Raw genomic sequence first — 16,341 nt, 5'->3', positions numbered from 1 at the left:
TATAAAAAAAATTAAATTTCCAACAATTTGTCGATTCCCTATATGGATGGAGAAGGAAATGTCTTATAAATGTAACTGTTGTGAGAAACAGGTTCGAGGCATAGGAGGAAACATGAATATAACCAAAATGGCTTACGCATAAAATGAAAAATCACTGTTCAAACACAACCCTTTGTTCATCTTCCCAGTAAACTTCAGCCGGAATGCTGGCTAGTTCTAATTCCCATTCCGGCTCCAGTGACCAGGAGCGGATCTAGAAAATTTCTTTGGAGGGGATCCAAAATTTCGACTTTAAAATGTCCATTGTACAATACGTAATATGTAATACCTTCATTTAATTAAACTCAGTTTTGGTAATCGAATCTGATTTGCAAAGATTTTGAACTTAGAATGAATTTAAAAAAGAAACTTTTTTAAAAATTCTCAAGATGATGAACATTTTTTGGGGGGGGGGGGGCGGACTTCCAAGACCCTCTCCCTGGATACGTCACTGCCAGTGACAACCGATTCCAATTTCCGTCCAGGAATACTAACTAGAACCAACCAGAATTCTGACTCATTTCCGCCTGAACTTTACTGGGTTTGTGTCTGACTGATATGCAAAAACACGATTTTTATGCAATACTAATAGTGCAGAGGAACTTTATCATTCTGTCGGAAATAATTAGGTTTGTTCCAGTACCAGGAGAAACTGGAAGTACTCCGGAGCAAACAGGGAGAAAATCGTTCCTGTACTATCTTCTTCTCTTTTTTCTTCGTCTGGTGGCAAACCGGAGTGAAAAGGAGCAAAAATTTTTTGCTCCGGAGCAACAGGGAGTAACTTCCATGTACTGGAACAAACCTATTATGTTCCGATTGAAAGCGCAAAGCCAGCTTTTTACCGTTATCATGTAAAGTTTGCGAAACAGAGAAAACACGTTAGTAAAATATTTGGCAAGAGATAACTTGTGTAAAACAGTCTTTGGCTACAAACAGAGTGATGGCAAGAAGCCTAGCTAGTACTAACGCCAAGATACGAAACCTGCTTGAACGATGGTAAAGTAAAAGCCCAGCGAATCGGCGTGAATTACCTTCTTTTACTCTGACAGGCTTTATTTAATTTACTGTAAGCAGGTTCTCGCGTCCTCAAATTGTCGCCGCCACTCTGTTGGCCACCTTCCGATGCATACGTTTATCCACTGGGAGATGATGGATAAGCAGTTCCAAAAGCGTGATCGCCAATCTAAGCCAATAGGCCTTAGAGGCAATCTTTTGTAAAAAATATGCCTATAAGGCCTGTGAGCAGGAACTTTATTCGTATCGTTTTTATTCGTTAACAAAAAATCCACCATGTAGGTTGGTCTAGCTATCCTTCAGGGAGAGATGTGCGGAGAAAAATGCAGAAAAAATGGCAACCTTTTAATCCATCGTTAAAATCTAAAAAAAGTAGATTGGCTCGGCTGGCTGAAGAATATTGCAGTCCCGCTGGTTCAAGATGGCGTCACCGCATATTTCTCTCTAAAGTTTAACTAGGTTGGTCATATTTGGATTAACAAATCGGTCCATATATTCAGCATTCTGTTTCACGTAGACTGTCCCTTTTTCCAGCGAATCACTGATGCTATTATCACTGTGCCGTTTCGAAACTGATCCGAAACAAAAAGAGGTGAATGGTTTTTCAAATTGCGGACAGGTGTTTCGTTGTACATAAGCTGATTACCTTGTACGCTGCTCCCCTGGGTTCTATTCCTGACAACAGCACAAATGTTTAGAATGTTTTGATCGAATACAGAGGGTAAATAACCCAAATCTAAAAAAATGCACAATTGAAACAAAAAAATAGTGCAGTGCTCTGCCTAACGGGACCAATATAGGCTATTTACCCTATTCTTAAAACACGTACATTAAAAATTGCTCAAGGTCTTAGCTCGAGATAGCTGCAGTACGTGAAATTCAGGAATTCATGGCACGTTATCTCCAGATGTCGCGTAGCGTTCGATATGCAGGACTATCGCCATATATCCAGAATAAATTGGGCTCCTTTTGCGTCTCCCATATACATTCAATATAGTACTACACAGATAAAAATCACTGTTTATGTTATCCTCGGTACCGGATGCGCTATCTAAAACACATCCACAACATTCGCGTATCGTCCCAAGTACTGAGCAGGTAAATAGAGCTAGTTAAAGGATCAAGAGGATCAATGACCAACTGGTGATCACCATGACAACCAGGACGTGGTGTATGTTCCAATCAGTTTTAATTTTCAGTGCGATTTTTATTCCTGCATTCCAGTTGATCGGATGTAGTTACCTGTATTCGTTATTATTGTGTCATTCCAATCGAGCGCGAGACCTGTCAGAAGCAATCAATCCGATAAAAATCGCTTCGAATCCTTCTGGAACTAGGGCCATTGACAGGTCTCGTGCACGATTGGAATGACACTGTCAGATAAATGGTAAACGAACGATTGACGTGTCGAGTCTTTATCCAGAGGGATTCAGCGTCGTTATGCCGATAAAGCGTGAAACCGCATCAAACTAGAGCACTCTAGTTAGAGTGTGGCCAAGAGGCCATGACGTATCGAAACGAACATGGAATTTGACGTATACATAATAGAAATACGTCAAATTTCATGTTCGTTTGGACCCAGTTAAGCTCAGCCGGAAATGAACCGGAATTCTGGCTGGTTCCAGTTCGTATTCCGGCTCCAGTGACACAATCGATTCTAGTTAGAATCGGTTGTGTCACTGGAGCCCGTGTACGAACTGGAACCATCCAGAATTCCAGTTCAATTCCGGCTGAGCTTTACTGGGCAATACGTCATGGCTAGAGCACTCTAGTTAGAGTGTGGCCAAGACGCCATGACCTATCCAAACAAACATGAAATTTGACGTATACACAATAGAAATACGTCAGATTTCTGCTCGTTTGGATACGTCAAACGCGTCTTGGCCGCACTCTAACTAGAGTGCTCTATTCATGGCCTCTTGGCCACACTCTAACTAGAGGGCTCTACATCAAACCGCATCTCATTACAGGAATGCCATATATTTTAAGTGAAATGTCTGTGAAAGTTTTTAGATTGAGATATAGCATAAATAATTTATTATTGGTGACATTTTATTATTTTAAACAGGATAAAAAAGAATATCTACAATTTCGAAGAAATAAATTATGTTCGAATGCAGTCAATCAAATCTAGTTTTGCAGTAATAATAGGTGAAAACACTCGGAATACGGTGGAAATTTGGTAGGGATAACAAACGATGGGTTCTCTTTGCATTGAGCGTAATTGTATGTTTTCCACGTCCAGTCGCCATTTCAGTAATTGGTCTTGAGAAAATCATGAAATCATAGCTGGAGCCGGCAGCATATCTTTAATACACAGAAATTTCTGCCAATCCGGTAACGTTTGATATCACATGTAGTAATTGTTTCAAGGGCATCGGACTGGTGTCCGAAAAGTTATCTACAGTTAACATAAAAGCTATTTTTACATATATGTTTAAACTTACTATTAAAATCACACATATGATAAAACCCAAAATGCAAGAAATAGCAATTTTGTGTCGTTTTTTGTTTGGCCCTTAAAATGTATCAAGTTCTATCCTCAACCGCTGCTAGTTTGGCCAGTTCATACATCTTGACAGCAGTTGGGATTAGAGCCTAACTCAGTTTCGCCAGTGGATACAGAAGACTAGCTTAGGATTGTAGCTAGTTGTACCGTTTTCTTTGCGTCTTTCGTTCTCGTAGAGCGCTCATTACTATTGAGATTTTCGATTGATGTGCACCGGTGTAGTTAGGGTTGCCACCCCTCCTGGTTTGACCCGGAGACTCCGGTTTTCGGGAGCAACCTCCGGGCCTACGGATTTTACATCAATTTCTCCGGGTTTGGTGGGAAGAAGCATAATTTCATTTTTTATGGAATTAACTGATTCTTTACAAAATATTTAAAAAGTCTAAGTTAACTATTACTCTGGTTCAGATTTATTTTGTCCGACTAACCCTTGATTTTAAGGTGGCAAAGATGAGTTCACCAAATATTGCTGACTTCTTTCACAAAGCAATGAAAATGAAAAACAAATCAAATTTACTATCAAGTAAGAAAAGTAATATTTCGCTATATGTTACAACCGACCAGATTAAACCGATAAAACCGTTCTTAAACGTTGAAATTTACAGCTTAAGCTCTAAAATGCCGAGCAATCGCTTTCGTCTAGTTCCACTCAAAATCCATCCCCCCCCCCCAGGTCAGTGAAAATCACCGGGTCAAAGCCTCTCCAGAGGTGGCAACCCTAGGTAAAGTGGAGTGCACTGGTTTTGCACTTCCTAGCAGAAGTGTCAATGGAACATACCCAGTTTTCTGCACTTCTGCTAGAAAGTGCAAAAATAGTGCAGTTCCAGTGCACTCCACTACACCGGTGTCAATCAATCGAAAATCCCATATGAAAGTTAGCACGGCAAAGTGACAAGTTAATGGGCGCTCTAAGAGAGCAAAGGGTAGAATAAGGTTACTGCTGTCTATGCACACTCCATCTAGAAGCAAGTAGGGAAGAAATATTTTAAAATTCTATGTGCAAGCAAACTTAATGAGATATAATTACATGCACGTTGTTTATCTAGAGCTATAGGTTCAACCGGTGGTGAATATGACAACAGTATGCTGGTTGAACAATTCGAAAAACGGTTTGGAATGCTGAATTCCAGGTTTTGGAATCGATTTGAGCTGGCATTAATTAAGGATTCCGAACCGATTTCCGAGTGGTTTGACCGGTTTCATGTATAGTCCCGTCGGGGAAGTTTTTGGAAATAGCTTAGAAAAGGTTATTTTACAGACTAATTGAAGCGGCCACATGATGAGCATCTTCGAAGTTGTAAACAGCTCGTTTCAGCATAGTAGCTGATCCTCATTCAACTGTTTGAACTAGCACGTACATAGAACGTCAGTTACCTCAACACTTACATCTTCTTACACTTCTTTGTAACCTGTAATAAGAGTTAAGTCAGTTAGTTGGTTAGATTAAAAGAGTTGATCCAAATAGGGTGATGAGCCTATTTGCGCCATGTTTCTATTATCAGCCTACTCATTTGAAGCCGTTGGTTAGAGCAGTGTCTGCCATCTTTGTTCAACGCATTGAGTCAAATGGTAGCGCAACAATAGGGGCACTCGATTGGAGTTTTCATTGTGCTCAAGCACGAGAATTTTACTGTTTTCAACGCATTTGTGATTTTATATTGGTTCTTAACAACGAAGCAAAGCGGTTGATGTCAATTTTCACGCATTCCATTGATTGTGAGGCAAGAAATTACCGAATTAGTGAGGCGCCTTGCTTAGTAAGGTGAAAATAGGCTCATCACCCTACGTACCGGTGCCATTTTTATTCAACGTTGGTTGGAAAACCAGAATTTCGTTGTGTTTTTGTGATGGTATGGACCTTCAGGGTGTCATGTCAGTTGGCATAACGTTATTTAGCATACAGTTGTTTTGTATACCGCGTCAACAAATACAACGATTACATAAATTGATTACGTGAGAGCAAATCAGTATGGATGGGACCATTATAAGGTGAAGGCAAAATTTAGCGGAGCCAGCAAGCAGGAATAACTGTCCACCTAATGCAAGCTGTTGCTTTTAAACTCTCCAGCACTTCACAACTTTAGCCAGGGGCCCTCGCAATCAGGTTACTGGCTAACAAGAGAAACTCGGCACATCTGTTCCTGCACCCATATTCATCATATTTCTAAACCACTCTCAATTCACTACAACCGGATGTTTTAACCTTGAGCTGGCCCACCCCTGCGTAGAATAGATGTTTTTTATCACATTAAAATTATTAAATATTAGTTGGAATATTTTTATTTACCTTTACAACAACCAGAATTTTATTTCTACTTTGAGTAACCGCGATTTTTGACAGATGAATGACGGAGTAAAAGCTAAGTTCGAATTTCGAACTTGCTACAGTCTAAAATGAGCAAAGTATGCTTTTATTCATACCGAGTTGAGCAAATGCTACGAGAGTTTACTTTGCTCAGAATCGAGCAGAGCAAACTTGTCTTGAGTAAATGCTCATTTTTATTCATACGGCTTATTGTTCCTGGCAGCACTGCTCCATCGGAATCCAATCAGACTAATTGCAATAACTTCAGTTCTAGAGCTAGTCCTTGAAACTATTAATACTCAAATAAAAGGCAATAGTCACATTTATTAGTAGGGTTCGTCGCGGTGCGGATGTGGGCGGTAAATGGATAGTCCGCACCGCAACCGCAGCAAAATAATAAAACCGCACCGCCTACCGAACCGCATTGCATTTACCGCACCGCACCGCGCGGTAATGCGGTAAATGCGGTAAAAATCATGCATTTTAAAAATTGTGCTGAAAAATTATTCATTTATTTTGTAGAGCTATTTATAGTAAAATGTTATTCTTATTTACACGAAAATTATCTTTGACAGAATGTAACATTTATAAAATTATTCAACTTTGCAAGTTTTATTAAGAGGGGTTTTGGCGTAAAAAAAACACTTTTTCTCGATTTTTTTTAAACTTTGCGTGAAGCGAACTGATCAAAACATTTGTACATTATAGTGTATCATTTCAATAACATGTTGTAATTTTTCCATGCAAAAATATCGACAAACGACTCGGTGACGAAGCTTTTTGTAGAACGTCTCTGGAAAAACACGATTTGCGGTGTTACCTGCCATTCAAAAACTATTTAGCCGATTTCTTTCAAACTTTGTGTACAGATTCTATGTAAAAATACCTAACCCCTACGTTAAAGTTTCGACATAAATTTTCAATTAAGGCAAAAACTATCCAAACTATGCAAAATTTGGCATCTGGGCTAACTTTGACACTTGTCACAATATGAAGGAAGACTTTGAGGGGGACTTTGAGAAAAACAAAAAAATCGCAATGCCCTACACTAACTTCGAAAGCTTTACTTTCAAAAGTTACAAAATACTCCTAACTAAAAAATATTATTTGTTAATTTGGTAGAAAATATTCCCAGTTGGACGAACAAAGGAGGCACGCGAAAAAAAATTCCTCCAAATTCGTTTGATTTGATGATGATAATTACATTCTTTGGATTGTTTTTAAGTCGTAGTATCATTACTTCATCAAAATTCACAGTTGAGAAAATGTCATCGAAAACGATTCATAATTCCACGATTGTCAAGAGGAATCAGGAGAAATGATGCATTTTGTAATTGGATTTGACAGTAAAATTCAATTGTTTTTCAATGATTGGATTTTGCGTTTTATGTATTTGAAAAGGTATAAGTATAAAATAAATAGTTTTCAAAATATGTCTTAAAAATAATGCTGTCAAATTATATGTTTTATCACATTTGAATGACCAAAATATAAAAAATCAAGTAGCGATAGGTCGAGAATACAGATTATATTCGGATTTCTTTTCAAATCATTGTCAAGCCTATGGAAATTAGAGCAATTTAATGTTTATCATGTTTCTCTAATGTAGGGTAATAAAAAACTCGAAGGTTGTGACAGAGAGATGTTCCTAATAATGACATTGCTAAGCATTCGTTCAGAAAATAAATCTAGTTGCGTCCTTCTCAAATGGTAAAAGTCATAGTTTTAATTCACTTTTTAATGCAGACTGCAGACTTTATCAATTATTTTTTGTAGTGCGGTTGCGGTAATACCGCGCGGTAAAAGCTCATTTCCCGCACCGCAACCGCGGGAAAAAGTGTCTCACCGCACCGCAGTTTTTGCGGTGCGGGTGCGGTAAATACCGCGCGGTTGCGGTAATTACCACAACCGCGACGAACCCTATTTATTAGCCTTACTTGTTTTTGTGAGCAAATTTTGCCTTACTCAAAAGTTATAGCTGTTTAAAAACGTTGTTGTCCACAAACAACATGGGCATGAATGGGTTAAGGAAAAAGGCTGCGCACGCCTATGGCAATCAGCAATATATAACACATCGTAAAATTATAGCCGATTGATCTACACTTACACCAATCATGTCAGAATCGCATTCAATAATAACGAATCAGCTTGAAAAAAAAATAATAGAAAAATCGCAGATTTTTTTGGTTTTATATGCAAAATAAAATTGTGCAACATGACGGAAGAATGTTATTATGAAGATTTGTTATTGCTATTCAACCAGATGACCCATGACAGTTCAGACTCATATTGTTACTATTTTATTGTCTCGGAACATTTGACTAAACGTGGGCCTCTAATAGAGTCGATGGCCACGTCCGATAAAATAAACACGGGCACAGCCATCTTTCCCGCGCATTCCCATCAGCTGCCAGAAAACATGTTTGCTATCATCTCCGTTTGTGTCAAGTCTTGTAAAACCCCACCGCATTTGCTCGATTACAAACGGACAGGACGGGCGGGATGGATATAATCTTGTTTTCCCTGGTCGAAATATATATATATATGGTACTTGAATAAGTATTTCGAGCAAAGTACTCTCCGTCCGTGTCGGCCCACTAACCAACACTTGTGCCGGCGTTGGCTGTCGTTTCGAAAAAGGTCCTCGCCAAGTCTGTCTCGGTAAGAAAATTACCGTCTTCCTCCACCAAACGCCCCGCTGCCTGTGCCTAAGTAGCATCAGAGCACTTTGCCCGGTACCAGTCGCCATTAATTTTGTGAATGGTTGCGAATTCCGAGGAAATTGTCGTTCACAAGTGCCGTAATGCGATGCTCAAGTATGGTAGGACTACCACAAGACACACATTGCCGGGTCCTGAATGTGAGTGAGAAAACCTTTGTGCTGCTGGTTGGTGTCGACAAAGTTGAAGGATAAAGTTACAATGAGGAGGGACACATACCCGGGCACAGACACACACACACTTTGCCGGACCGGACATACAGCTCTGACGAGAGTTGGTAATTATACGAATTTGGGTCATATATTCTCTACTATGTGAAGAGGCTTATAGGCGACATGTTAATGAAGGTCTCTCTCTCTCTCTCCCACGTTTTATCACTCAGAACAGTTTGGATAGCAGGTCGCTTGTCAAATCCTTGATAAAACATTTTTTCTTCGTGATTATCCGCTTAAGACCGCTCTCGTTGCTCTCCGCTGAACCGCTGCCCTTTTTGCAGCGTTTTCGCTGCTGGTTCTGCTGATCGCCGCCATGGTAATGGTGGTGATAATGGTGATGGATGTGCGATTCACCGGGGTACTGGGATGGACTGGTGGTAGCTGAAACAATAAATCAGAAGTTGAGCAAATTTAAACTGGGAATGCGTCCAGAATTTTAAGATACCAAGCTCGGGCTGTGTCGTTGCATAATTGGCAGCAGAATGCAGGAATGACATTTTCCTATCTGAACCTCCTTGTGTAATCTGCAATGCAGCCTTAATCTGCAATGTAACGAAAAGAATGATCTTATTTGCTCTTTTATAATGCTACTTTTTGGCTACAACCTCATGTTTGATCCATTTCAAAAAATGACCAGTACTAGCTACCTTTAGGTAGCCTTCGGGATTGCAAAAACCATTAACAGTATCTAGTGCAGAAACTACTCCTTTAACTGTCCAGAGTCCGTCTTCCTCGAAGAACATTCCTCCTCCCGAGTCTCCGGTGCACGCGTTTGACCCTACGAATGTATTGTTCATAAACAGCTCAAAGCATTACCCAATTTAATCTGATTACCATTGCCGGATCCAACGCAGATAACACCATCCATTTCCGCACCGAAATCCCCTCCAACCACACACAGCGACTGATTGACGACGGGAAGTCTAGTGGACTGCAGCGTGTTGGCGATCATAAACGACCATGGCTGCTCATATCCCCAACCGATGATGGACCCAAGCGTCCCGAGTAGATTCGATCCGTTACCGTCCTGCTTCTTCGGTAAACAAGCCGGTTGAATGTAATCGTTGAACTCAACATTCGACGAGAGTTCCAGCAATGCAACGTCATGCGTCTTACTAACAGGATCAAACTGTTTGTGAGGTGAGATCTTGTCAACTCGAACCTCCCGCATATTGACGGAGCTTTCGAAGAGGTCGTTCTGTCCGAGTTGCACCACTATGGTTCCTGATCGCGGTTTCAAAGCGTCATCCAACATACAGTGAGCTGCTGTCATTACAAACTGATCGCTGATAAGCGTTCCGCCACAGATGTACCTTTTTTGGCGACCGGTCACTTCAAATATTGCCACATGCCAAGGCCACTCGCCGGAATAGCTACGAACTCCGTTCACGATCAGTTGCCGTTTGTTGATTTTACGTTCACCGCAAGGTACCTGATCCTCCTCATCCTCCTCCTCTGGTGGTTCTTCGACCTTTTTCTTCGCTAGTGGAAGTTTGGAACGATCGGGTAAGTCCTTCCTATCGAGAATACCGCTCAACCAGCCCCGATAATATCGGACTTTGGTGAACCCTGCAAACTCTTCGCTATCGCACAACGTCCTCTCATTATCGCGAAGAGCAGTAAACGAAACGATTCCTCGCAGGACCCAGTGGTCCCGGTTGAAAGACACCAGACCCCCACCCGAGTCTCCATTGCAGACACTTGTCCCATTGGCATAACCAGCGCAGAACATCCCATCGTAGATGGTTTGAGAAAACACCGCCGGATTGCTCGCTAGGCAGCTAGTGTAGTTAACGAACGGCAGTTCTGTCATCCTTAACCAACTGGAAACGGAATCGTACTCGGTATAACCCCAACCGGCAACCTTTCCGTACTGTTTATAGAAATGATTATCCTCATTTTCGCTCAAATCCACACAAATCGGCAAAACTCGCTGCGTGAAACCAACCCGTCCCGTTAATTCCACCAGCGCGATATCATGCCGATAGTCCCCCAGCTGGTACTGCTCGTGAACGTGAATTTCCCGAACCTTCATCTCCTGCACGCACCTATCCTCCGCTCCCAGTTCATGGCCACCCAGCAGCACCTTCAACCGCTTCGCTGTAATCCGATAACCATTGTTCTGATTGATCACACAGTGTGCCGCCGTAATCACGAACCGCTCGCTGATCAGTGATCCTCCACAGCTGTAGCTAAAATTCCCATCCGCCTCCTGATACAACGCAGCATGCCACGGAAATTCACCCCGGATTGCTTCGGACGGTTGCGATGGTAGGGCGTCCGGTTGTAACTTTGGAACTCCGCACCGAATCGGAGAAAATAGTGGTTCACAGCTGAAACCTTGGTCGGCGAGGGCCGATTTAACCAGTAGGACGATTGAAACCAGTGCGTAAGCAGTGAGCATCGCGATCCAACTGGTTCCGAATTTTCGGTGGTGGAATCCAAACACCCAAATTCTTAATCGGCGTGTGAGTTCTCAAACACCGTATCACAGCTTGGGGTTTTTCGGTAATTTTCGGTTCTGCGAAATGAATCTTATCACTCTGGCTAGGTGACAGGACTGGATTTAGGAAGTATGAAGCATTCACAAACGAAAAATTATTAATCTGTTAATGCGACTCTCGCCATTTAAATGGCGTTCAGTGACCACTTGAATGTTTTCTAGTCTCGACTGATTGGATGATTAGCTTTTAGAACAGAATGGATGCTTCTCATCAAGTGGGAACGTGAGTACTGATTCGGATGATTTGTTTGAGAATACACGTTATCACATGGTTGGTGGCAAGAAAAGAGAAAGAGTGAAGGGGTACTGAATGAACTGAATGAAATGACGCCGCGCCGACGTCTCTCGGGCTGGGTAGTAGCAAGAAAGATTGCGTTGGAATAGAAAATCAATGTTTACATCAGGATCTAAATTCGTTTGCAGATTCATATGACTTGACGATAACTTACACTGAAAAAAATGTTTCCGAAATCGTGAATAAAGTGCCATGCATTCTGGAACAATCACGCTTTTGCTTTACGAAAACTGGACCATGAACAAAAATCATGTTTAATAATTATGTTCTATATCCTTTCAATAATGGTTACGGTTTCCGCCATGTCATTACCAAAAGGATTTTCTGTACGTGAACTAGTTCACAACTTTATGAAAAAATTTCCTAAAACCAAAGGTTGCCTCATGATGTTATTAATAAACTTAGGAACACTAGTTCACAAAATCAAAACATTTTCTAGTGAGTCCATTCAATCCTTGTGAACTAATTCATAATTCCTATAATATTAGTCACGATCCAATATCCGTGCTGGTGATATAGTTCACAAAATATTAAAATACAATTCATGTATTCGTCACCTGGTTCATGATTCTGAGCATAATAGTCATAACAGACCATGTGTGCCCGTTAAATAAATCACAAAATTACAATTCATGAACTGGCTCATGATGTCTAATACATTAGTCACGAACCAACACTCGGTCTCGTGAAATAGTTCACAAAATCATGAAATATCATGTATTCGTGAACTGATTCATGATTCCTATTAGATAATTTACGATCTATTTTGCGTGCTTGTGGTATTCAGGTGATGTCCTTAATCAATTTCAATTTCATGCAACATGTGGTGAAATTTTAACGTGAACCATTTCACAAAATTTGGAGTATTGTTTGTGAATTCATCTTTGTTCCATGCATTGTTTCATGAAATGTCCAGCTGCTAGCGACCAGTAATAGGTACGAGCAGTAGATATAAGAAAACCATTAGGACCTTGAACCAGGGTTGCCACTATTTTTCGGAGAAAATCTTGCAGTTCAACTAAAAATATCTGACATGATCTGTCACTTGACAGCGACCTCAAAGTCATCGAAATTCGGCATACATTTTGGTCTTCAAATGGTCAAGGCTCCGAAAATGGCAACCACAGACGAAATTTTTTTTATCGAATTTTGCGTCAAACTGTTTGTTTTCCGTATGTTTATAACCTCTAATATTAAAAATATGAATGGTGAGCCCAGAAAAAAATCCATGTCTTTTATTTATAAAAGTTTGTTGATGCTACTTGCATGACCTGAAAATGACTAAAAGACCGTAAGAAGTTGAAAATGTACACAAAATGCATACTTTCAACTTTTTTCCTGGAACCACATTTTTCCATCGTATTCTAATTTAAATTTGATGATATTGCTTGAAAAATTGAGATGAATATGGGTCATTCCATGCGAAGTGATCAAGGCACGTGTAATCGACCTTCACTGATTTGAACCAAATTGAAAGGAATTGTTCATCTAGGGCCAATATATAAAAACCCAAATTTTCGAGACAATTGAACCACCCCTCGAGGCATGGGAGCACCCCCCGTTTTGGCAAATTGCCAAAACCCTTGATTTTCTTTTGATCATATCTCCGGTTCTATTTACCCTAGAATCAAACCACAAGATGGCTTTTGAAGAAAATTGTTGGAGGAATCTATAAAAAATATTATTTTGTTTTTGCCGTCAGTGCTGCCAACTATGCGATGTTTTCAGTTGAATATTAAAAGTTAATTTTTCTCTCAATACATATATATATATATATATATATATTTATATATATATATATATATATATATATATATATATATATATATATATATATATATATATATATATATATATATATATATATATATATATATATATATATATATATATATATATATATATATATATATATATATATATATATATATATATATATATATATATATATATATATATATATATATATATATATATATTTCAATTTTGAAAATTTTAATGCCATCGCGTTCCTCAGACATTTTTACATAAAAAACACTTATCATCCCAATATAATATCAGCGCATCCTGAGATATACCGAGATTTCCAAAATTTGTGTGTAACAACTTCCCTAATTTAAAAATTTGATAGAATAAGAGATTGGACTTTTGTTGGGAGTTTTAAAAAAACTACTGTTCCAGATAAATCTGCCATAAAGGAAACCCCGCTAGGGTGTAACGTAGAAATCAGAAAATCTGGAAAATTCTGGCAAAATTTAAAAAATCTGGCAAAATATCTGGCTTGAACGATAGTCTGTTCAATTGACAAAAATCTGGAAGATGCCAGATAAATCTGGAACATTGGCAACGCTGCCTCGAACATCATTATTCATTTGATATGGTTCAATGTGATGTCTGGACAGAAAACGAAAATTACTCGCAGCACCACAAAAATATTGATCGTGATATAGTTCACATAACAAGATACCGAGAATTAGTCATACTTTTATGATCCAGTAAGGACTGGAACAACCACTTTGTTCTGTAGATTTAAAGATCGTTTTTTGGTCTCGGATTACAATCACAAAACATTTATTTTGCGTTAAACGTCAACGTTTCAAAGGGAGTTCATCTTCAGGACAACTACAATTTGTTACAAAGCATTACCAACATTTTTCACAAAGTTCTATATTTAACAAATTTACTCACAACGACTACAAATATTTTCCTGATTCTGTTCATATTGTCACGTTACTTCGAGTAAAAACCGATAGTGACCAAAAAAACAGATCCCGATGAGGCGATGAGAATTTACGAATACCATGATAAAACTGCTGATGTCACGAATATTAGTCACAGTACTCCATGTGTCAATTTCGAAAGTAAACTAAAATATCACGATAACGTGAACGGAAATTACGAAAATCGTGACTAACATCCTGAAATCATAAACATAATTAAACATGAATCTCCATTATTTTTAAATTTTTGTCGAGAGTTGTCCTATTGTAGTTGTAGAGCTAGATTTTCTGAAGGGCTTCCCGTCAGAATCACACACTACAATTGCAGACGAGACAGGCAATGTAGCCCAATAAACACTGCTTAAGGCCAAGTGTAACGGGACGTGATTCTGAATGTGATATTCATGTACGGTTCAGATATGTGCGGGCACACGGGTTTCGCGAGCGCGTGTATCATCGCGAAAGATTCGAGCATTTGTACGTTTACGTGCTCCAACTCGTGTGCTAACGTGTTTGTAGCTTCGCGTGTACAAAATTCTATTTTATGACCACGACCGTTTGTCTTTTCGCATATTCGCGTCTGTTCTTGGATGATCGGGCGTGGGCCGTGAAACTGATACTCAATTTTCGGTGTACCGTTCACATACCAGAAAAAAGTAATTAATGCTATAGATTTCTCGGTCATGTCGCCATGGAACGTGTTGTCTAGTGGATAAGAGAATTATTTTTTTTTCTTTTTTTATTTTAGTTTTTTTATTAATTGGGTTTCTAATATTCTCAACTACCTAATCGACCGCCATCTGCCAAAACGAACAATTAGTACCGATCAGCACCTTCTTTGGCAATCCATCGTGCTTAGACGATTAAATACTACCAAACAAGCCGCATTTAAAAAATTCTCGAAACATAAGACACTTGCATTACGAAACCAACTCAACCACGAATACAAACAGCAAAGCGCGCCTTTTTAGATACCAGCGAAATGTAGTTCTGGAAGTAAGTGAACGAGCCGCGAACAGAATCCGGTTTACCATCTTGTATGACATTTCATGGAATTTTGGCCATCGACACTAATGAAATTTGCAAACAGTTCTCCGACAATTTTCCAAGCGTTTTTTCCAACGAGCGCCTGCTACCACAACAAATCGCTGCCGCCGCCAATTTAACTCCTTCTCTAGGACGAACCATCAACCGAATTTGTGTCGATAATGCTGCCATACCTATAGCAAATTCCAACTGAATGAATCTAGTTCCCCGGGGCCAGATGACACTTCAGAGAGTGTTCGAGCTTACACTCACTACTGGAAAATTTCCTTCCTGCTGTAAAGCAGCACACATGTTTCCAGTTCATAAAAAAGGAAACAAATCGAACATTGACAATTATCGGGGAATCTCGTGTTTAAGTGCCGTATAAAAACTATTCGAGCTGGTTGTTAGACCCTATTTTCTTTCACTGCAAACACTACATTACAGACGACCAACAAGGTTTTATGCCTAAACGATCAACAACGACCAACCTGCTCTCGTTCGCAACATATGTACTCGATGGATTTGCTGACGCATTGCAAACCGATGCTATTTACTTGGATCTTGGATATCTGCGGCCTTCGACAAAATCAAGCATGATATCACATTAGCGAAGCTGGACAAACTCGGTATTCGTGGAAATCTTCTGCGCTGGTTTCTCCAAATCAACATTAAGGACTGTCTATCTGCACCATTCTTCGCTATATCCGGCATCCCACAAGGAAGCCATCTCGGTCCAGTAATATTCCTGCTTTACTTTAATAACGTCAATACCACATTACAAGGACTCCGCCTTTCTTTTGCCGACATGAAATTTTTTCGACAAATACGGGATAAAACCGATGCCAAGCTTCTTCAGAGGGAACTGGAGAGCTTTTGTACGTGATGTAATCTAAACATGGTTTTACATCCGAGTAAATGCTCAATCGTTACGTTCACGCGGAAACGCCACTCAGTTTAACTACCATTTCTTCGACTCGACTAGATACTCTCAC

The 16,341-nt window shown here is 39.7% G+C and overlaps 2 protein-coding genes across 6 annotated transcripts in view; both read right to left on the bottom strand.

Annotated features, from left to right (window-relative positions):
- LOC131693017 (uncharacterized) overlaps positions 1-16,341 on the bottom strand; it is a 546,650-nt gene that overhangs the window by 370,065 nt on the left and 160,244 nt on the right. The gene's annotated exons all lie outside the window — the stretch shown is intronic.
- Positions 7,386-11,734, bottom strand: LOC131693018 (transmembrane protease serine 9-like). The gene is made up of 4 exons (XM_058980475.1): positions 9,637-11,734; positions 9,408-9,580; positions 9,248-9,344; positions 7,386-9,183 (listed from the first exon to the last, which is right to left on the bottom strand). Exons 1-4 carry the CDS (start codon positions 11,204-11,206, stop codon positions 8,966-8,968), a joined length of 2,058 nt encoding a protein of 685 aa, XP_058836458.1. The 5' UTR covers positions 11,207-11,734; the 3' UTR covers positions 7,386-8,965.

The sequence above is a fragment of the Topomyia yanbarensis genome, chromosome 3 (assembly GCF_030247195.1).
Source record: "Topomyia yanbarensis strain Yona2022 chromosome 3, ASM3024719v1, whole genome shotgun sequence".
NCBI classification, from domain to species: domain Eukaryota; kingdom Metazoa; phylum Arthropoda; class Insecta; order Diptera; family Culicidae; genus Topomyia; species Topomyia yanbarensis.
Note: the sequence above shows the minus strand (reverse complement) of the source record. Positions and strands in the feature narration are given on the sequence as shown.

Coding starts and splice junctions, on each gene's coding strand:
- LOC131693018 (XM_058980475.1), bottom strand. CDS start 11,206: ATGCTCACTGCTTACGCACTGGTTTCAATCGTCCTACTGGTTAAATCG. Junction 9,345..9,407: donor TGAAATGGATCAAACATGAG/GTTGTAGCCAAA, acceptor GTTACATTGCAG/ATTAAGGCTGCATTGCAGAT. Junction 9,184..9,247: donor AACGACACAGCCCGAGCTTG/GTATCTTAAAAT, acceptor TTATTGTTTCAG/CTACCACCAGTCCATCCCAG.